We start from the raw sequence: 22,881 nt of genomic DNA on the forward strand, positions 1-22,881 counted from the left end.
ATGCTCACATATTTTTATAGAGTCTCATCTTGATTGAGCCCAGTAAAAGACTCCAGGGAGTCCACTTCTTCAGTGTCTTCATGGAAGCTGTTTTGACTGTAAGAATTATTAATATGTTTTGGCATTAAAATGTAAAATATTTTTGTTATTCCTAGACCATGTTCCCTTCTATATTTCTTCTGGTATTTGCTGGTCCTGTTTCCTTGTGAGCTAAACCTATGCAAGGTGCTGGCCTGGGGCTGGCTTTGCTTTGGAAGCTGAGCCATGAGAAGCACTCACTGTGATGTCCTGGAGGGGAGGAGGGCTCCCCCCATGCTCCTCACTTCCACCACTGCTCCACCAGCCCTGGAATTGGTTCTCAGGATCATGTCATAGATGTGTAGCAGCAGATTAAATCCCATTGCTGCTTCCCCAGTTCTTCACATCATCCATGTCTCACTGTTCAATGATCCATCCTCCTCTTGCCTGGTGACACATCTTAAATGTGTCTTTGACAAATTTTACAGACTAGCTCTGTTTTTTTCGGTGTTAAGGTCAGCAGAGACAGCTTTAAATAGCATTTTTCTCCCCTGGTCCTTCAGAAATTTTTTTTAGTAATTTCCTTCTGGCTTAACATTTCCTTTTTCAGAGCGATCATTGCTGCCTCTGCTTTGGCAACAGGAGTTTTACAACTCTGACAACTCTGTTGTCCTCTGCAGATTATCTCCTGTGTGCTTCACTATCAAAAATCCAAATAAAGAGCTTCTCTGAGGAAGCTCTCAGTATTACATTTTTAGCACTTCTCTGAAAATGCATGCTGATGCCCTGAATACAGATGGTGTCAGACTGGTGGGGCTTGTGCTTTTTAAATTTCTCCCTTAAATGTAGGCACAGCCTTGCTCTCCTCCAGCTACATGATACAAACATCTTGAGCTAGGTGAAAATATGAGTTGGCAGGCACCTCCATTTCCTGTGCTCTTCTCATGCTTTGGATGGAAGTGAGAAGGACCCACATGAAAATTATTTCTAAGACTTTGTGTCCACTTAAGTGGTGTTGATTTTCTTTTTACTTAGCCTATTTTGTTTCCATAGTTAGCATCATGATCCTTACTGAAAACTAAAGCACTAGTTTAAGCGTGGCCCCCACACAGATACTTTTTACTGAATCCTGTCTTCTTAAAGGCTTTTGCAATCTTCATGGAATTTCTTTGAAAAACTTCAGCCACAGTGCTAAAAGAGTTTATTCCTTAGCAGAAAAACTGCTGAGTATTGTGCTGGGCATAGCATGGGCAGTCACACAATGAGGAGTACTCAAACAGCAGAACTCTCCTTCCACAGTGGCACAGGAGCCTCATTGTGCAACCTTACCTTAGATCTGAGAGGGGAAAGATGCTGGAAATGACAAAATGTGAGTGCAAAGATGATGACAGTGCTGGATGGGAACACACACCCACCCTCCCTCCGAGCTGAGCCTTGTTTGGTACGCGATTACAGCAGCCCTTGCAGTGAATGCTGGGAGCTGGAGAAACCATGGACATGATTTTTTTCCTAGTAGCTTTTTGCTTGCAGTCAATACCAAGTCATTTTTCTGTCACTTTTGGGCAGTAATTTGACTTCATGCATTCCTTTTACATAATTTACTACCTGTTCTTGTAAGCAGTCACCAATGCACTCTTTTGGAAACCTTAGAAAAGGTAAGATTTTCAACAGTCAAGTTTCAGGGTTGCACAAAGATTTAAAGGACTGAGAGTGAGCCTGGAAATGAAGATGCTGCTCCAAGGTGTGCTGTGCTCCCTGTTGTGTGGGGCAGCTGTGGGCCCAAAGCAAAACCTTTCTGTGTCTGTGGGTGCAGGTGGGACCTGCCTGCACTGTGAGTGTGCACACAGTAACCATAACATGGCCTCTGCTGCTGTTCCTCCTGTGGGCAGCACACCTCGAGCTCCTGTTTCTGCAGCTTGTGGGTGATGGATTGTTTGCACTCCTGCTCTTGTGGGGCTTTGTGACAGCAGCTGGAGCTGCTTTTTCAGGCCCTGCACTCTGCCTAGGACCTGCTGCTGAGGGCTGAGGCAGCAGAAACAGGGCCTGCTGAGCCTTTGGGGCTTTTAAATCATTGCAGTGAGGTGTTCAGCCCCTGGGGCAGTCAGATGGACACGGGTTACTTCTCCTGCCCTGGAGCTTCCCTTGCCACAGGGATGTGCAGGAGCTCTGGCTGTGAGCTGGTGTCAGATGGCATTTTATGGGCAGTAGGTTACAGCAGGGACAAGCAGCACACTGACAAACCACTTGGCTGACAAGCAGTGTGGCCTGGGTGCCCCATCCCAGCTGCTGGAGTGAGCTTGTGAAGCCTCCAGTGTTGGGTGAGACCCCAGCACTCTCCTGAGTGCAGAAGCACCACAGGGGTCTCTCAAGTGATTTTTGCAGTGTCCAGTGCAGACTGTCTGCCTTATACACATGCTCAAGATGGTTGCATTAAGAGTATAGAAATTCAGCAGAAAACATCTGCCCTTGTGTTTCAGCTGGTGCCCAAACATCAGAGGGGCTGGGTGTGCCAGGGCTTAATTCCTGATCAGAACAGATCAGGCACTCTTAAGTCTGGTCACATTCAGAAAGAGCTTTCACATACACAGATTCATGGCCAGCTGCAGTACTTTGCTGCAGCAAGAGGCCAGAGATTCATTAGATTGTTGGTGATAAATGCACTGCATCTGCAGAGTGTAAGTGCACTGCACACAGGTGTTCCTGGCTGTGGTCTGACACAGAAGGCAGATGTTGCCAAAGAGATGTCCCTGCTTGGGGGGGGAGAGAGGAGCAAGCCTGTTGACTTGTTTGCAAGGTGGGGTCCTATTCTCATCCTCTCCAAGGAGGATGTCCCATGTCAGATTTACACTTTTGGGAGAACAGGAGGTGTGACTGTAGTGAAATTCCCTGTTACTGCCATCGTGAGTGGTGAGAGGGCAGCCACACCACGTGTGAATGAGGGCTATTGAGAGCCTGGATTGCAGAGGCTGTGGTACAAGGTGACAGATCAGTATCCTGGTGGCAGCAGTGAGGCTCATTTGGCCTGGCAGCTGCTCGTCCCTCTTGTGCCCACAGCAATCCCTTCCCCACGTACCTCATGGCAATCTCATGGCTTTGGGCCTCATTTCTACACAGGGGGGGAGCAGGAACCTGAAGAGTTTTCCCCATCGTGCTGGATGACCCATGGACAGACCTGGGTAGTGTTGCTGGTTTGAATGGCAGAACAGTTCTCACCTCCTTCCTTCTGGTCAGGTTGGCAAAGTCTCCCCTCTTGGGGGGAGCTCCAGTCCTGAGCTGCTGCCACCGTTTTTGTTGGTGGTTGGTTGAGAGACCTGGGCAGCAGCAGGTGCCTCCCTCTCAGGAGGACTCAGACCAGCCTTTCTGGGGGTGTCTGCCTGGGAGATGGAGCAGAATCTGGAGCACCAAACCTCTGCTTGGCTTGGCTAGGGATGAATCAGTGCTGTGCTGCATTGCTGGCAAATGGCACGTGGTGAGGCAAGGACCTGTGTTTTGAGCCCTCCATCTTGGGATTGGAGCAGATTCTGTGAAATTTGGGTTCCTTGGCTGATGAAGAAGGAGAGGCCTGCAGTGAGGTTTGGCCATGGTGGGAGCATGAGTGCCTGTGTGCACAGGAGAGTGAAATCAGCAGGAAGCATCACTGGAGTCCAGGTGTAGCGTGCTGATTGATGGCTGTAGGAACAGTTTTTGGCTTGGACATGGAACACACCCATCTCCTGTGATGACCTTGAGCAAGCTTGGTGTGCACTCCCCTTCCTAAACAGCGACTGCCAGCCCGGGCAAGGTGCTGTGAATGCAGAGTGGGAGAGAAACAAAACAGGGATTAGTCACTGACACGAGTAAAAGGGTGTTTTTCTAATGCAATCAATATTTCTGTTTGCAGGAGAACTCCGACACATTACCAAGTTGAAACCTTGGAGTCTTTTTGATGTGCTTGTGGAGAAGTATGGTTGGCCTCATGAAGATGCTGCACAGTTTACAGATTTCCTGATCCCCATGCTAGAAATGGTCCCAGAGAAACGTGCTTCAGCTGGAGAATGCCTTAGGCATCCGTGGCTGAATTCTTAGCAGAATCTTCCAGCTGTAAAAAAAACAAAACAAAACAAAAAAAAAAAAAAAAAAAAAAAAGAAAAAAAAAAAAGCCAGCAACCACTTTCTAATGCGTTGGACCTAAATGGTGACTGTCACAAAATCTTTAGCAGGATCACACGTGAGCTGGCTTCAATCCTCAGACCTTTATTTTGCTTGAGGTACTGTTTGACATTTTGCTTTTTGTGCACTGTGTTCTTGGGGAAGGGTAGTCTTTTTGTCCTCAGCTAGTAGTTTACTCACCCACTTTCTTCAGAAAACACTTAACGTGTCTTTAAGCATTGTTTCTTGTGTTGTGTGACATTCAGATGTCAGATTTTTGAACAAAAGAAACTTCCCCCCATGTGTTTTGGCAAGTTTTGTAACTATTTATGAAAAAAAAATATTTTAGCTGATGCATATTATATAATTTACGAGTGTAAGAAATTTATCAAGTCAGAACTGAGTTACGGCAAGGAATTGTACAATTTTATCTTCTGGCAAAGGGATGTCATTCTTGTATTATAGTGTATGTAAATGCACCCTGTAAATGTTTATTTCCATTTAAATATGGGACTGGGGACTCAATTTCAGAGTAAAGCGACTAAGTTTTAGAGAGCTTTATAGCAAACCAATTGCATGTAGTGGACTTTAAACTGCTTTAAGGAATTGTGTAAACTTTCTATTCTGTAGCAGTTCCTGTTCATTGGGTTTTAAACAAAGTGGCTCTGGTTTACAGGATTTCATTCCCCAAACGGCACTTTAAAGGAAGGCTAGACTTCTTTCTAATAAAGTATGCATTATCATTTAGCACTCCCTTTTAGAACTTTTGCCTATTTTAAGTGCTTTTAAGAAAAGAAAAATAGCAATTTCCCTTACAATGTGATAGTGAAGACATGGTACCATATGGTGTTGCCTTTTTATAAGCACTGTAAGTTGTACTATACCTTAAGAAAAAGAAAAAAAATTAAAAGTAGAGCATGAGAACCACTCTCTGTGTAGAATTACTGATCTTTTATAATAAAAGTGTGTGCTTGGCATCAGTTAAGGAAGGATATAGCTGCAGATATTTACAGTGCAGTGGGTAAAATAATCCAAGAAGCAAGATCATGCTCATTCCATTCATAGCTTTACATGTTTCTAAAACAAATTGCACTAGCTTTATTCTTTCCCATCCGTAGACATACGACTGCCCATCGTAAGTTGCACGCAACAATTATGTGTTTCCTAGGAAAAAAGCTGCATAGGCTGAAGCTTATAGGCAATACAGATTTTAGAATGTACAGTACGGAGGTGTGTTTGGGCCTCTTTTAGAAGTCAGTGGGATGAATGTAAGCTTACTCCTGATCTTCATGTAACTACAGTGCCACTTTTTTCTTGACTTTGTCCATATAAAATTTATTCACATGCCTTTGCAATAACTGGATTGTGAGAAGATAGCCCCATGCTGTAACAATAACCAGTTGTTTGAGGTGCTTGCAGTTGTCTAATTAAAGTGTTTTGTTTTTTCAGACAGTGTTGCTGGTCATTGGACTCTTTGCCTAGCCATGACTCAGCCGTGGGGGTGCTGGAGGGGTGGGAGGTGGGGGCTGGCCTGTCCTGGCCAGAGAAAGGAGCTCCCACGTTCATTTATGGAACACATCACCTGGTGTGGGTCAGAGCAGCCCCACAGGCCCTGTGGCAGGAGGGGCTGTGGCTGGGAGTGGTTTGCTGGTGAAATGTGACCAAAAAAAAAAGCGTCTTTCCTACCAGCTGTGTCCTGTAAACAAGGGAACGATTGTGCTGTCCCGAGCTGGGGCAGCCACTCCTCCAGAGACTGCCAAGGCACCACAGTGTGAAACTCTCTTGTCCATGTCCAGTGCTGAGGCCCCTGCAGCAGTTGGGTTTCAGGACCGAGTCCCTTCACCCTCATCCTGGAACTGCTCTTTGTGGCTGCAAGGACAACGCTGCTCAGGACGGTGCCACAATGGAGGTAAAAGTTACATTCAGCTTCACACCCAGCCCAGCTCTGCGGTGCCTGGTTACAAATGCATTCCTGACTACACAGCAAATGCTGGCACTGCACTCAAGTGCCAGGGGCAGCCCAAGGCTGGCAGAGCTCTGCCTCTGCCCGGCCTTGGTGCTGCAGCAGCACTGGGAGCCCTGCGCAGGCCTTGTGCTGTTGTGCTCCCCAGAGCAGCAGCTCCCTGCACTGCACTCAGACCTTGCCAAGCACAGTGGGTATTTAACGTTCTCTTGTGTTTGAAATTATTTTGTTGCTGGAGGTTTGGAAGAGAGGCAACCAGATCTGGATGCTGGGCTAGACAGGATGATGCACATCAGAATCAGTGTCTGTGCAACTGCACAGAGGGTGCATTGGGCTTTTTTGCTATTTTTGAGAGCCTTATGCTGTCCTACACTACACATGCTAGTGTAAAATGTGAACTTGTGTGCATGCTGCAGAGCCAGCAGGTGTTCAGGAAAGGATTTCTAGTGTATGATTTTAACTAGCAAGATTCTTCTGTAGTTAGAAGCAAATTAGAATTTAAGGTGGCCCCCTTTTTTAACTCTTTCTTTAGTGGGTAGGAGCAGCTACTTTCCCTCCTGTGGCATTTCAGCGTTCCTCACTCACAGGTTCTGCTCTCTGCTCTGAGCTGGAGCCATTGAGCAGCTCCTGCTGACATGGAGGGACAGCCTCACCCAGACAGACTGCACTGAGGAGCACAACAGCACCATCTTAGTGCTGCTTGGAGCAGCAGGAATCAATCACTTCCCTTAGGAAAACCCCAGACTGCCACACAGCTCCTCCCAGCAGGAAGGTCCTGCAGTGGGCAGGTGCTTCCCTCTCTGTGACCAAGGTCACCTCTAGCATAAAAATGCCCATCAGTGCCCCTGCTGACCCTCATGGTAAACTGACCCAGGACTCTGCTGTGCTGGGGGTGATCATTCCTCAACCTCTGAATGGAGCAGGGGAAAGACCAGGCTGTTCCACATCTGTCTGTGCTACAGCAGGAAAGCCACAGCTGGAAACTGCAGAGAAGTGAAGAGCCTCACAGGGAGCAGGGATGATCAGAGACTTAAGGTCACTTTCCTGCTGATATAGCACCCTTTCAGGACAAGTAGGTAAAACTGACATAATTGTGATTTATTAACATGAATTAAAATGCCCAACCAGTGCTGCAATGTGACAGTATATTAAAAAAAATTAAAGATCATATACTGTACTACTTTCACAAAGATCACACTTTTTTTTGCAAAAGACTTATTATATACAATACTATATCAAATGAAAGAAGCTTTAAGCAACTTTACAAGCGAAAGAAATACAGTATTTACAGCACTCGTCCGAGACATTAGAAACAGTCTATACATTAAATTACAATTTCTGCAAATAACTGATGAAACAAAAAGCCATGTCCACACCAAAACTATAAAAATCTGTATTGCATTGTTTCCTATCTCTATGCACACAAAAAACTGTTGACAGAAAATGGAAAAAAAAATTGTTAGTGCCATCACTTAGCCTGTGTACTTATTTAATTACATATGTATAAAAGTAATATAGAAAACTTTCACTAAATGAATTTAACTGCAACAATAAAATTTTAAACATTATGCAGCATCAAACCTACTGCCAGAAAAAACAGCTGGAATGTCCACTTACAAAATAAAAAGAAATACCTAATACTGGCTTAACAGCACGTTTTCAGGAATTTTAAAAAGCAAAAAATGGAAAGGATACAATGGAAGAGCACTGGTGTTTGCTTTTATACAAAGTATCATGTACAAGCTTTAAAAAGTACCTTGAATAGGTACATATTAAATATACACAGTTTATATTACAGAACATTTTAAAAATGTTTATAACTAAAGGGATCTGTTTTAATGCCACCCCGAGCCATGGTAATTGTTCTGGAAGGTGGGTGGCACCTGTGCTCTGTGGATGGGGATCTGTCCTGGCACGGGCGAGGCCTGCTGCTGCCCCTGCACTCCGTGGGGCAGGCTCACGGAGCCGGGGTGCGGGCAGAAGCCGGAAGCAGTGGGTGTTGCAATACTGTTTGGTCCTTGAGGTTGGATGTGAGGACCCTGACCAGGGAGTGGGCAATGAGGTCCTGTGCCAGCAGGCTGATGTTGAGGTCCAGGTCCTAACGTTGTGTGATGTGGGGCTTGAGAGGAATAGGAGGAGACGCTTGTGTGGGCATTGGAAGGGAAATGGGGGGGTCCTTGATGAGAGGGGTGGTGTAACCCTTGTGCTGATGAGGGGTGGTGCCCCGAGCCCATGACGCCGGAGGGAGGGGGCGGCGGGGGAGGCGGTGCCGAGTTTACAACGTGCTGGTGTTGTGCTTGCAAACCTTGGTGTCCCGTCGAGGGATGGGGAGGTTGGTGGTGGGGGAGAGGACCCGGTGGCGGAGGTGGCGGTGGCAAATGGTGACCAGCAGCTTGAGAATGAATGTGTGATCCAGGAGCCACTGCCATGGCATGAACCGGACCGACAACATGTGCTACAGAGTGCTGCTGATGAGTACTTTGCTGCTGGACAAGGTGGGGTCCTGGAGCAGGTGGTGGAGGAGGAGGAGGAGGAGCAGCAGATGCCGATGCCTGGTGATGAATACTGGGGTTCTGAGAGGACAAAAAATGCCCTGCAGCTACGTGGTGGCCCGGCACCGTTTGCTGACCCGCAGTGCCAGGAAGTGCTTGATTTGGTCCAGATGAAAACACAGTCTGTTGGGGTATGCTGCCCTTCAGCTGGCTGTAGCTCTGGAAGTTTCCAGAGGGCTGCTGGCTTTGATAGTAAGTGGAAGAAGGGGGCGGGGGGGGGTGGGGGAGGTGGCGCATTGCTGTTCAAATTTTGTTGGTTAAACTGGCTGTAGGAAGCTGAAGATTGTCCTGATGATGTCTGAGGGAAGAGGGGGCCGCCAGCCTGTGCCTGGTTACTGGGCTGGAGGGCCGGCGCCGCCGGGTAGAAGTTCCTGTGTGTTTCCCTCTGAGGCGTCCCAACTTGAGGCGACTGTGGGTGATGAGGTCGGTATGGAGATCCCAGCTGCTGTGAGTGAGGCTTTGGTGAAAGGTAACCGTGCTGCACAGGCGCGTGGGGGGTGGAGGACTTGGGGGGATTTTCTATGTGAGGCGAAGGGGGGCAATGCAGCTTCAAAGGTGCGGAAGGCAACTTCTGTGAATGTGAAAGTTGCTCAGCAGAGCTGCGCAGATGTGACTGAGATGGATGAGTTTTTGAAAGTGCTTGGACGTTGTTTGTCAGCTGTTTCTGCTGCAGCTCAGCTTTGGGCGGATTCGCACTTTCAGTCTCGGGTGCAGCAGCTGCAGTTTCCCAGTGCGAATCGGGTTTGGTGGGTGTTTTCCCAAGAGGCTGTGCTGAAACTACAGGACTCGGTGAAGAGGGCTGGAATGGAAAGAAAGGCAGTCAGTGCTCAATGTCTGAAATGTTCAACCATGCGTGCAACAAAAAACATCTCAGAACACTCTCCTCCCCAGATTGTGAAAAGAAGTGCTAAAGTGAAGGATATGCATTTGGTGCGAGAAAAACATCAGTAACAGAGTAAGCTTGAGAAGGTAATATTTTTATCAAGTATATATCAATAATTCTTCCAAGTCAAAGACTACTGAAGTGTATTTTAAAGTTGTAACAGAAATATGATCCATTAGGTCAAAGTCTGAATCCATTCTTTGTTAAAAGTTGTAGATTTCTGAATCAGAAAGAAGTAATTCCAGAGAAGACCACTTACAGGAATAAAGCAAGTTTCAGAGCGACTTAACATTTTAAAGCTGAGGTAGTGAAAGCAAACAGACTAAACATGACAACCTGAATCACTTCACTATTCAACATCTTTCTCCATATTATCAGACTGCCAAACAATGCCAAACTCTTGCAGAGCAAGAGCAAGCTCCTGTTAAGGGTAAAGTCACATCACTGCTGTTGGTTCTGAGTGCCAGTTCTTCAGCGTTCACACCTCAGAACAGCACAGATACAATCTCTTCTCTCATCCATAAACATGTAAACCTACTGAAAGCACAGCAAATAAACCCCCTTTTTAGTGTATATGGACAAATATTCTTGCAAATGTCTACCTATGTTGAATTACTGCACAGATAGATGAATGTGTGTATGTCACCAAAGCAGTAAATCCTACAATTAACATTTTTAAAGGTGAATCAGAGCTGGATGGAGCTATTCCTATGCATGTTGTGCAAACACCTTGCATTACCTTGCTTGCTTTTGATGGACTCTTACAAGTCCTTTGGGAAGTATCTGGGGACGGACATTCAGAAGTTGGCTCTGGATTTTCAGAATCAGGTTCTACAGAGATAAAGCAGACATAAATATCAAAGTGGGAAAATTAAATCTTTTGCAGAAATCACTAAGCACTTTATATTTGACTTTAAAAGAGCTATTAAAGCTGCTGTTCGACCACTGAATATCTCAAGTGTCATATAAGGTCATCTGCTTACTGACCTTCTGTAATTTCAGTGAAAGAAGGGGCCTTAAGCTGCAACTGGGAAATGAGATTTGAATGAGATGGAGACTGAACATGAGATGGTGAGCATGGCCTACAAGGTGATTCTCCCCCTACAGATGAAGCAGACCCAAACACATTATTAGAATTGTTACAGATTACCACAGGGGAACTGGTTAGACTGATGTATCTTCAAAACAATGAATCAACTCACCACTGTCCTTGTCTTTCCTATGATCACTGAGAAGTAAAGCTCTCTGGTAACTTCGTTCTCTCACTTGTTCCACAGAGGTTGATGCAGTCCTGCAAGAGAAGGCCATTTTAAATTTAAGAGGATGTACTCCCATGGCCCAAATTTAGGACAAGGTATATGCAAATAAAGAGTCAGAGAAAATCTATAGTGTTGGCTGCATGTAACAACCAAATAACTGGTTGTGCATAAGGAATATTATTACTTAAGTGGTTTGTATCTATTTTCTCCCACTTTAAATACAGTCATTTCCTGCAACAATGTTACATTAAAAAACTGGCATTTCCTCTTATTAAGGAAGTATCTGTAGATCTCTGAGTTCTTCTCTGTCTAAACAACAGAAAAGTAAAAAAAATAAAGGTCACAGTTACTGGTTCATAGTCTCAATTTGCAGAAAACTGTCATTGCCCAGAAGTGGAAGTAGTAATTTTGTTTGTTTGTTGTTAGAATCTGCTCTTTAATAGCGGGTGCACAGCTCTAAATGGTGTGCAACTACAAATCTCTCTGTCTAAACTTCTAAACTTCAATTGCTAGACAGTGGGTATGCAGCAACAGTCACATCTCTCTTATAATCACAACCTGACCAAGAACATCCTAAGTGACAGTGCTCCACAAAACTATTTTCCTTTCTGGCAAGGATGTATGGCATCACTTTATAACATTGCTGCACTGAAATAAGTTTTGGTGCTGCTCTGCAGCGTTACTGCAAAATCTAAGTAGTAAATTCTTCTTGTTTAGCCTGTTTCCACAATTCAGGACAGTAGCTTCTGCACAGGGAACTTAAGTGCAGTCTTCAGTGTTCCACTGAAAAGTGGCTGTTATGTTCTCCTGTCAAATGGCTTACAAAATCTTCTTTTCTGGAACAGCTGGAGCATCTGAGTGGAAGGATGTTCAACTCCTAAGCCCATGGTTCATCCTCACTACAGTTACACCATCACTACAGTACAAAGAACATCAGCAGGATTTATTTTGCACTAGTAATGTTTTGGAGATGGTGTCACTACAGCTGACCTATTTTAAAGCTACTAAATCTCAGTGAAAAATCTGTGCAGTGTTTTACACAGACTGAAGTCCATCTTCTCCCCATCCACACTCCACCTCTCCTCAGGATCTGGATTGTCTGGGTATCTGGCATTGCACACACTGCCCATATGGTCTGCAAAAAGGGAAGCACTGAGCAAACAACAACAATGCTGTGTCACCACATGCTCCCAGCTGAGCAGGAGCTGCTGGCCAGGCTGCACTCAGCCCTGCACTGGGCAATTAAGCAACAGCAAACATCCCACACACATTCCAGCCAGGACTGAAAACCACACCTCCTAAAGTCTTCCAGAAGCCTTTGCCAATCAGCATAGATTTTTCTCCTGCTGCACCTTATGCCCTACAGTACTTCTGGAAAGGCTTTGAGATTTAACAGGAGAATTCTCTTCATCTCACAGACAAAGCAGTGGAAATACAAGGACACAAAGGCTCAAACCAATACCTATTTTGCCATTAGAAGATAAGTTAAAATAATTTAATAAATATCTTGTGGGTAATTCTTCATGTAATTGAATCATTATGAGGTGTCTGCTGTATTTCTGAGATTAAAGGTAAGACAACTCTTCACTGAGCTGGAAGAAGAGCTTCCAGCCAGTAACCTGCAACAGCAGTCTTAATGAAAAATAGATTTCAAATACCAAACACTTAGATTCATATAAATAATTCTTCCAAATTAAACTGAAATCCTGTAGTTTTGTGGGCTCACCACTGAACTTCTGGTTCACTCTTCTCACTGGAGGAAGATTCCTTAACTGCACAGTTGTTGCCAGTGTCCTCTGGAGCTGCATTATAAACAGCAGTTGGCAGTGGTAAAGGCAGGCTTGCAGTGTTTTCAGTTTGCTCCCCATTTTCAGCACTGTTGTTATACCCATCACTAGCACCATTATTACTGCTTGTATTTCCTGCACCAGCAGCATGAGGAGATACAGTAACCAGGGGGAAGCTGTCTGGCTTGGAGCCACTTTTCCGAGCTTCACGCTGCCTCTTGCGGTATTCTAACAAGGACACCTGAAGAGAAAAAACAACCCACAAACAAACATTAGAAAGGAATTTTTACCCATTTTCTTTATCACAGTTTCTATTAAATGAACTGTGTATTTCAGTAATATGTACCATGTAACTGGTTAAAAAAAAAGGACAGCAATTAACTGAAGATATTTCACCACAGCTGCAGTGGAATTTACAGAGTACTGAGCTACTATACCAACTGTAAAGGCGATACTAAAAAAATGCTTCTGCCAAGAGAAGCATTATGTGTTGTGCCTCAGAGAAGAAGCAGATGACACAGGTCAGCAAAAGGTCCACTGCTGAAGTCATTCTCTTGGCTGTGGTTACAAAGGACTCTGTGGTTTCTCCTGAACTGCAGAATTTTACTATTACACTGATCTAGTAAAGCTAATTTCAAGAGATGTCACATCCAGGTCTCAGATTGACTCCCTTGCATGAGAACCCACTACCCTTCTGCTTCATATATCAAAGCATTCACTAAACTCTTCATGCCTTTTAACATCCAGAATTTGCAACTTACTTTTCCCATTTATTTTGAATTTGTCTTTACTGCCCTTTAAGACAGACTGATTAAGAACATATTTTTAAGCTAACTCTATTACTAAAAATAACAACACATGGTTCCTATTTCATATATTATGTATATACAATCACTACACCAAAGTTCCATGTAAGAGAAACCAGTTTTGGTGGTTAGTAAATTGCCTTCAATGAAAAAAATACAGGCTCAAATGTTTTCACCATGAATCTTCAGGATTTGAATTACAAAGCTAAAATATTGACCTTCAGACCTACTTTATTGAGTAACTACACTAGTTTGGTAAAAATCACATTTAATTCTACAGATTTTCTTCTAGTTATCAACATCCTGCTCTGAACCCATACAGCATCCAAACCAACAAACTAAAGTGCAATAATGAAAAAAAATAACGTTTAACTGGCTAAATCCTTCAAAAACTGGACATCCATTTCTGAACAGAGAGAAAAACCAAAGCAGCTGCTGTTTCCAGTCCTAAGAGGTTTTGTTTGTTTGCTTTCAAACATATATATTAGAGACCCATCCATATGTCAGGGTAAAAACAGTGAAAAATACCTGATTTTACATAAAAAAGTTCAGGTAAAGAACTGATCTCACTTTCAAACAATTTAGTATTATTTCCACATCATGTAACAGGGACCCCCTAAAGAATACTGCTTTAAAGAAAGCTTAAATGTTAGGAAACCCATGTAGTGTGGCACAATGTACAGGTCTGTATTGATAAAGGACTTGTGCAATAGTAAGGGAAAACAGGAGGAAATGTCCACAAAAATACAGAAATATGCAAAAACATCCTACAAAGACCTACCTAAAGATATTGCCATCTTACATGACTCTAGGGAAAAGGCTTTTATGAGTCTCCTACAAAATTCCCGAATCCTCACCTTTCACCTTAGGTGGGATCTAGCCCACCAGCTCTTTTTTTATACTATCTAAGGTTTCAAATTTTTGTGTGTCCTCAGAAATCCTAAACCCCCTTCTCTTTCAGGGGTACAGATGCAATTTGCTCTGGCTGTTTCTTCAAACTGAGCCTGTTAGACAAGAACCTTGGGACTGGGGGTGTCAGGGGCAGCCACACCTTCCTTTAGTGGAGGATTAGTGCAGCGTAAGCTCTCAGCAGTAACAACCTGGAACAATCCCTGCCAGCAAGGGACTTGGGGAAGGCTACTGAAGTACTAAGTGCTGCTGGGATTTGTGAAGGCTTATTTAGCCTTCAGAAAAAGAAGACTGTCAATTTACAGGAATTTTGGCTTCTGTTTTCTTCTCTGGTATGCCAAAATAGCAGGGCTGCAGTAACACACACACAATCTATCAAATTCTCAGGGCCGTGACCGGGTAAGATCAGAGCTCCTACAATATCACTCCATTTATGTCTCAGCTTGAAGCAAGTAAACAAAAATCCAGTCCTGATGAAGAACTACTGAAGGAAGACTCCTCAATGCTCCACAGCAGGATGCCCCAGAGGAGCAGGAATATACAAGGGGCTGCAATGTGACCAAAAAGCCCTGAACCCCATTGTGCAGGCATGTACACATGCAGAAAACCTCAACCTCCTCACCACTACTTTGTAAAGAAAATAAATCACACCTTTCAAACAAGAAAAATTACTAGAGTGTGTGATGAGGGAGAACAGGCAAACTGGTACATTGGAGCCCACTGCCTTCCATCTTTGTCATTCTTTCTGCAAAGGGAGTCAACCTGACAGTACAATGCAGTCTAAGAATTACACAAAGTAACTTCCAATCCTGGTTTGAGTTAGCCATGACAATATCACTTATCTACAACTGTTTCATGAGAGCAGCAAATTTAGATTGAGCTTATTTTTCAAATTAAGCCAAGAAAAATATTTCTTGGAACTAAGGATTTCTGTGTAGTTTTAACTTTCAAGTCTGAGTAACACAAATCTATTCTTGCAACTTCTTGCAGTAATTCATAACAGATGTTCACAGTATGTGGTCTCTAAGACGATAGTATATATTCTGCATAACAGAGCATTGTAACACCAGGTGGCATAAGCAACCATTTTCAAACCTGAAAAGCAATTATTTATTGGGCAATTCATTTAAGACTCATATGAAATAGAATTTGTATCTTTTACGTTGAAAAAATAAATTTACTAATAGTTTTATGCAGCTTTGCTCTTTGCCTTTCAATACTTCTCCTGAATGTCTACTACACTGCAGTACGTAAACATGAGCCATGAGTTGGTTTTTATTACACTGGGGTTCTTTCTGTTATAAAAACATCATCAGCAGACAATGGAAGACAGACCAAATGATTCTTAAATGTATAACCTTTTTCTTTTGTGGAGGGTTCTGGGGTGTGCAATTTCCATCCATCAAATTGTCGTTATTGACAGTCCTTCCAAAGCCAGGTGCAATTCCATCTTCTGAAGTACAAAAAACAGATGCTTCCATCAACATGCCTCTTGCATCGTCTTGAATCAGGCACTTTGACTCGTTTATTCTGAATCCACCTCCTACCTCCAACTGATGTGAAGGGGTCAAGTCCCTCAAATTAGAATTCATTGAGAAATTTACACCTGTCCTGTCAGGACTTTTTACCCAGGAAGAATAAATTGTGCCCCGTCCACAATGAGCAGTTTCTAATTGGCTGTTTGAATCAGTCCTATCATGTGTGGGGGCTTCCAGGTTTTTATGCAGTGCACTTTGCTCAATTACTTCGAGTCCCAGCTGGAGGTCTGACACAGATTCCATTTCTCCAGTGCACTGCCGTGTGACATCAGTTCTGTTCCTTGGACTAGAATATCCAATAGTCTTTATTTCTTGCAGGCCCATTTCTGTCAGGTTGGAATTTCTGAAAGAATTCAGTGCTAGAATCGATGCTCTGTCATAGCCCTGCATGAAGAAAAAACATGTAACTATTTTTTCATGCTCCATCAAACCCATCTGACATTCAGATGTGCTGTTAAGTGGGATTAAAGGCCTGCCAGTACCATGAATTTATCAATTTTTAAGAAACAATTCTACAGCCAGATTCTTAGTTTTACTATTCCCATGTATTATGTGAAAGCATTTTAATAAATGTACATTAACCAAAATAAAAAGAAATATTAAGTGTCAGGGTTTATTTATGACTGACAGAGGAAGGGGAAGAGCTTCAAAAGGAGCAAGTCCCAGGCCAGAAAGCTTGAAAGCACTTGCTTCAATGTAAAAGCAATCCTCCCTCAGTGTCAAAACACCTATTTCAAAGCAGGACAAGGAAGTGTTTCCAAGACACCTCTGAATTTTAGGATGAAGCCCCATGGCAAGACACATGCCCCCTGCAGGCTGGGAATGCCCAGGCACATTCCAACAGCACTCCTTCAACTAATCCACCACCTATGCTGACTTACTAACCTTCTGCTCTGCTCTTTCACTTTGAGCATAACTGGGATCCACACAAACAATTAAGAAATGCTGGTAACAAGGAGAAATGTTAATCTGAATCTAACTACAGCCTGGAAAGCAAAGTGTTCTCTTTCTGTTCCTGTTTACAAATTGCAGTAGTTACTCCTTTCCATTATAAAAGGGGATCCTGATCCAAATAATGATTTTTAAGTGATACAGAGAAAAATCGGTTTAAAACAGAAAATATAAGAGGTAAAGTGGAAATATAAAGGAGTAAGCAAGTAAAATCTATGGGGAAGTTAGCCCTTACCTCTTGACTGTAAGCTCGCCTTTTTATTTCTGGGGAACTGTCAGGTGAGGAAATATTCTAAATAAACAAGAAGAAATTGCAAGTCAATTAATTTTTTAGCCTAAAGAAATACCTCTCCCCCATTACATAGCAGGAGTACAAACTACAGATTTACACTGCAATGTCTGAACACTTTCTCTGAGCGCTCTAGAATTCATGACAAATCTCACCTCAAAGTGCATGGTATTTCCATGTATACATGGAGTTACAGGAGTAACTGGTGAATAGATGGGTTTGTAACCATTTCGACAAGCCTCATCCTCTGTTTTTACCCGGGGAGGAGTGGCAAACAATGATGGCTCGGAGGCAGTGATGTCAGCATGGGTTGGTGTGGCATAGGGAGAAGGAGTAGGTGTGGAGGTTTCTGAGAAAGCAGACTCCAACAGCTGATACAGTCTTCGTTTTTTTAGTGGTGTGGTTAGATCTGTGTGTTAAAATTAGAAAAAAGTTGTATGATTTCTAGATAGAACGATCACAGTTGCTTTACTTTAGGTAATGAAATTGTTCATTCCAAATTAAAGAATTTTAAGATCAAAAAAATCTCAGAAGGGCAGGCTTGCTGAGAGATGAACTTTTAACAGCCTACAGGCTTCCTGAAAAATAAACTCTTAGCAGCCTACAGATATATCAGTAAGGGAATTTAGTGTGCTAGGATGCTGGGAAGAACTGCCTATGTCTCCAGAGAAGGCCAAGTCAACTCCTATGCATTTTTAAGACTGTTCAGCTAAAAGGTAGTTTCAGTGCACTCCAATTTTCTATTATGCCTAGAAGATTACACAGCTTTTCCCCCCTCTGTGCTACATTGGCATACTGAATTTTAAAGGGATTCTAAGTATAGAGAAAGCATAGAAAATTAAATTTATAACCTGACCTCTTAATACTAATAGAAAACCATTAGTCTTTTGTTGACTGTAAATGCTAGGATATATAACGGTTTCTTATCTAATACACATTAAAGGGGGAAAAATTCCCAACTACTACACAACTATGAAAATATCCATCCCTGGAATTTTCATCAAGTCATCAATTTAAAAACAGTGCTCCACAACCAGCTACTTCATCATAGCACTTATGCAGTGTATTTATGAAAGCTTCACACCTGTTAAGGAACAGCTGTCATTCAGTAATAAAGGACTTTTATGTTCACCATTGATGGCTGGACTTCTAGATCTCTCTTGTGATGGTGAATTAAATCTATCAATCGTTGTTGAGTTTTCTTCTTCCAAAGCCTGCTTCAACCAACGCTGTAAAAAACCAAGGAGTTCCAATTAGCAACTTAAAACTTTAACGATGAACATTTCAAAATGTGTAGTATGACTGGTTTCCCAAACAGCCTTTTTCTGCCTGAATTTATGTTAATAAATAAAGACTTCTTTTTAATTAATATGGGATAGAACACCATAACGAAGAGAAGCATTACCTTTTTACAAGAGCCAGTAATGTTTTCCACAGGTTCTTTTTTCCTCCTCTTTTCTGAAAGGAATGGAGAAGTAAAACGGATATAGTGCTTTGGAGTTGAATACACGTGTGGGCTGTAAGTGAGGCCAGGTAAGGAGTTCAGCTGGGTAGCCAGAACTTCAGGGTCCGTGGTTATGCGTAGAGGCCTTTCTGGCACAGTGTCTGTAGGCTTCCCTGCTTTATCACTCTTTTCACTCAACCATTCACTAACCAAGTGCTAAACAGAGATAGAAAAAAAATTAGTGTTTTATGAGTGTGTTTACCAGTGACTTTTGGGTTTAGTTGAATTATTCATCTAGTCAACTACTACACAAACCAGATACAGTTTCCAGGCTCCAAGTTTAAGAAGACCTGGCAAGAATGAGCTCAGTTTTAGTGAAATCATGGGAACAGCAGAAGAAATCAGTACAGGTTTGCTGACACACCAGTTTGGGGGAGGGGCAGGGGTGTTTAGTTATTTCCTTTTGTTGTAAACTACACTTAGTTCTTCTGCATTTAATTCTCACTGAACATTACAATAAAAGTGCCTAGATCAACTGTAATTAGGATGTCAATTCAGTAACAGAATTCCAAAACAAAATTTCAACTTGTGCCTGAGTACCAGGCTGAGGAGAAATAGTGTAACATTAACAGAGCAAAATTAAAGAAGCTCCTCATCAGATTTCCATACTGTCAGGACTGTGCCTCAGTCAACACATCAGGCACCTGCCTTCAACACTCTCCAACTGTAGTAGTAAATGAGGTGTAATTGAACACAAAGATACACTGGTCCAAAAAGGCTAGTATTTCCTAGCTAGTTCAGTGTTTTAAAAAAAATATGCCAGTAAATTTTAGTTTTTATTAACAGATAAACTAACCTCCTAGATTTTACAGTGATTCAAAATTAAGGACACACAACAGTAAATATTAATATGATATCAAGACTTTAACACAAATTATCATAATAAATTTTATTTTGTCTTTTTAAAATCCATTTTTATTTGATTAATTTTTAAAGCAAGACCTTCTCTGCACTTAGGGTACAATGGATGCAATGCAGAGACATTTCACAGATACCTGGAGCCTGAATTTGACTGCACTTTGTTGCTGTTTCAGAGTATTAAACATTTCTTCCTTCTTTTCTGCTATGCAACAGGCAAGAAAGTAAGTGTTCCCCCTCACAAGAATGTAACAGTGATGCAAACAAGCAGTGTTACAGAATGACTCAGGGACCTTTTGAAAAAAACTAATCTAAATTATGTTTGGGGGTTTAAGATAGAAAACCATCTTAAAATTGTTATTTTTCTTTTGACAAGAAGTTTTGACCTTTCACTCCCCACCCGCCCTTTTCCTCCACTGATTAAAGTTTTCTTATAAATCACACTACAAATACTTTTTAATGCATTCTGTGAAGTTTAAAGCAGAAAGCTGTACTGCTTTAGTTGTACTTGCAGATTTAAGATTTCTGAGTGTCTTTTAATATTGTGCCATTTCGTACAACTTTTTTGCAATGCAGTCTAATGGAAAGAAATTTTACAGCAAAGCAGCATTAAAGAGTAAAGAATTTTGCCTCCAGACATGCACATACACATTTGGGGTGTTTAGATCCATTTACTTCAGAACAGACAGCTGAGAAGTACAAGGAGTTAGTGAGTTTCTTGGAGATATTGTTTGCTATCTGAAGCATACAATGAACAAAGGAAGAAAGGCAACTTTTATTTCTTTGGGTTTCTCTTTAAATTCAGCTTTAATTATATTTTGGTTATGTATATTATTTCAATCCATTTAGAAAGCTCATTTAGAAAACATTTTGTTCCCAAACTGCTCTGAAGATGTATTTTGGAAGTGTCTTCAATCCAAACTAACTTCCACCAAACGATGTTACACATATTTTAATCTATTACCAATGAGTGACTATACAATGGTGATTTTTCAAGAAATGAGTAAACATTTTAAAAACAGTGCATACACGCAGTTGCACGCTGATGAAGCAGCCTATAATTTTTTAAAAACTGTTAAGGTCCATCTTTTCCTCATCCCTCAAGAGACTTACCTTCTTTGTTTTTGGATACTTTGTAGGGCATTTACTAAGTGCTGGAGCTTCTGTTTCAGTAACCATTTCTGTAACAACAGTTTCTGTTTCAGGCTCAGCTACCAGTGCTGCATTCTCAGTTTCGTTGTGCTGTGAAGTGACCTCCACATCAGGAGAGGAGGGCTGGATATCTGAGCACATGCTGACGGTCCTGTGCCGCCTGCGCTGCTGCCCGATGTGAGTTCTGCTCCGGGAGAAGCTTTTCCTCTGCTTAGTTCTGTTAACTTTGGCTGGGGTGGGCTTGGTGGCAGTTTCTTCTTTTGCCGGTTCCTGGGACAAGGCAAAAGTCAAGTAATCAGATCCCATACATGTTTAGAGCTACTTATCTTTCTCAGGAAAAAAAAGAAGTTAGTTCCCTCTTCTTTTACAGAAGGAAGTCTCAATCTCATTTTTGTTGTCAGAACTACAACAATTCTCTCCTTCTTGAAGGGAAATTACAGCATTTCCTGTAGCTTCCTCCCAAGCACCAGCTGTATCATCATCAGCAGTGCTCACACACACCCATCACCAGTCAGATCACGACATTCATTCATCCCTAAGCTAGAAATCAACCGCTTATATCACCGTGTCTTTCAATCCAATATTCTTTTGGCAATTCATAGTTTAGCTAGGTGTTTAGCTTTGTCACAAAAGGTACTTAAGAGAATGCTGACACACACAGCTCAGGGAAACAACCTGGACTGGGAATCATTCAATTAGTATTTGCAAACTAAGAAGCATCCATTTACAACAGAGTTAAAATCTGTTATAAAACATGAAGTATCATCTGCACGAACTCAGGAAAAAACCACTTTACTAACCCATTTGCTTTAAAATGACAGAAAGATTAGAATACTATGTGTTCCTGAAAAACCCACTGAAAAAACAAGTATCTCTCCATTGGTTACAGAGGGTGCCTAAGGACAGTCACCTCCTGTGGCTAAAGTCAACACTGATAAATGTTCCATCCTGAACTTCAAAGACAGACTGAATTACACAGCTGTTGTGGGTGTGTGTATGTTTGCATAAATTCATGTAACTGAAATTCTTCACTAAAGAATTCTATATGGATCTTACCTGGAAAAAATTCAGAAGCCAATAAAATGTAATGTCAAAGAACATTTTGGTTACATATAATTGAGTTCAGAGATTAAAAAAAAAATACATACATCTTAACATGCAGCGTGCCAGCCAAATTGATAAAATAGGCAATGTTAAAAGCTACCTTTATAATAAAGCTCCAGATAACTACCTGAATAAACTCAGCATCATTGAGAATCTGTGCTTCCTTGCATTCTGATTTAACCTCCGTTTTTGCTGTGCTGATTCTTTCCAAAGCCTGTTCTCTTCTTTTTTCTCTTTTTTCTAGTCTGGCAAAAGCTTGCAGGATAGCTTCCATTTTCCGTTCTTCTCTTGTCTGATGGATTTAACAATAATCATGATCAGTTTTAGTCATAATCTTCCATATATTTAAATATGTAATTACTCTCACTCCTATTTTTTTTTAAGTACTTCTAAACATGTTCAGTATATGTCTGACATGAAGATCAAGTTCAGGAGAAGCTCAGATTAAAGGGATATGTTACAATCACTGCAAATACTAGACTTCTGAAGAAAGGCTTGCATCCATACCAGCTTGACAAACAAGAAAATCCTACTTTGAATTTAAGAACTTGCTTAATTTTTTGAACACTTAACCAAAAAAAAGGCAGATGTTAAGATATTAGATTTATTGATACTGCTCTATCAAAATCCAAAAATTAGGATTTCTGTGACTTTTTATTCAAGTAGGGAATTAAAATAAAATAGGGGAAAATCTTAATTCCCAATGCTAGCTATAAAAATAGCCATTACAAATCACAAGCAATAATAAAAGAGCAAATAATGAGATCTAAAACAGGCATTGCAGAAATCATCTAAAGACACTAAAAAATGATATACAATTGAAGATAAAAGCAGATTTTTGTCAGAATGCAGTGATGAACCCAGATGAACTGTTCTCAAATAGCAAGCCTTGCATTTTAAGGCTAAGTTCATGTAAGGATCTGACTTTGCACATGCTCAGATTGTACAAGCCCACAAAAAGGCAGCAATTAGCATGGGAAGAGCAGGTGTCACTAAGCCTTAATGATGCCTTTTAGGCAGCTACTTGCTTCCCAACTTACCATCTTCCTTTTCCTTTCTGCAATCTGCTCCTCTGATTCCATTTCTACTTCATTGCTAATGGGAGTTTTTTCTTCTATATCATCGATAAAATCTGGCTCCTGCAAGATGGAAGCGACTGTTTTACAGAAATTCTACTCCT

General features: G+C 41.9%; 2 protein-coding genes across 6 annotated transcripts in view; one reads left to right on the forward strand and one right to left on the reverse strand.

Annotated features, from left to right (window-relative positions):
• The window catches only part of SRPK2 (SRSF protein kinase 2), a 128,229-nt gene extending 122,635 nt beyond the window's left edge, over positions 1-5,594 (forward strand). For all 5 annotated transcript variants that reach the window (XM_058806003.1, XM_058806000.1, XM_058805999.1 and 2 more), the window contains one exon: positions 3,899-5,594. In XM_058806003.1, the coding sequence (XP_058661986.1) occupies positions 3,899-4,083 (185 nt within the window). In that variant the 3' untranslated portion in view covers positions 4,084-5,594. The remainder of the gene's footprint in view (positions 1-3,898) is intronic.
• A 1,594-nt stretch (positions 5,595-7,188) lies between these two features.
• KMT2E (lysine methyltransferase 2E (inactive)) overlaps positions 7,189-22,881 on the reverse strand; it is a 55,160-nt gene continuing 39,467 nt past the window's right edge. The window contains 14 exon segments of the mRNA XM_058804699.1: positions 7,189-8,880; positions 8,882-9,460; positions 10,284-10,375; positions 10,532-10,645; positions 10,747-10,835; positions 12,530-12,831; positions 15,664-16,227; positions 17,030-17,086; positions 17,239-17,492; positions 18,168-18,312; positions 18,489-18,743; positions 20,559-20,867; positions 21,829-21,993; positions 22,742-22,840. Coding sequence (XP_058660682.1) covers positions 7,945-8,880; positions 8,882-9,460; positions 10,284-10,375; positions 10,532-10,645; positions 10,747-10,835; positions 12,530-12,831; positions 15,664-16,227; positions 17,030-17,086; positions 17,239-17,492; positions 18,168-18,312; positions 18,489-18,743; positions 20,559-20,867; positions 21,829-21,993; positions 22,742-22,840 — 3,960 coding nt within the window. The 3' untranslated portion in view covers positions 7,189-7,944.

The sequence above is a fragment of the Ammospiza caudacuta genome, chromosome 5 (genome assembly GCF_027887145.1).
Source record: "Ammospiza caudacuta isolate bAmmCau1 chromosome 5, bAmmCau1.pri, whole genome shotgun sequence".
NCBI lineage: Eukaryota > Metazoa > Chordata > Aves > Passeriformes > Passerellidae > Ammospiza > Ammospiza caudacuta.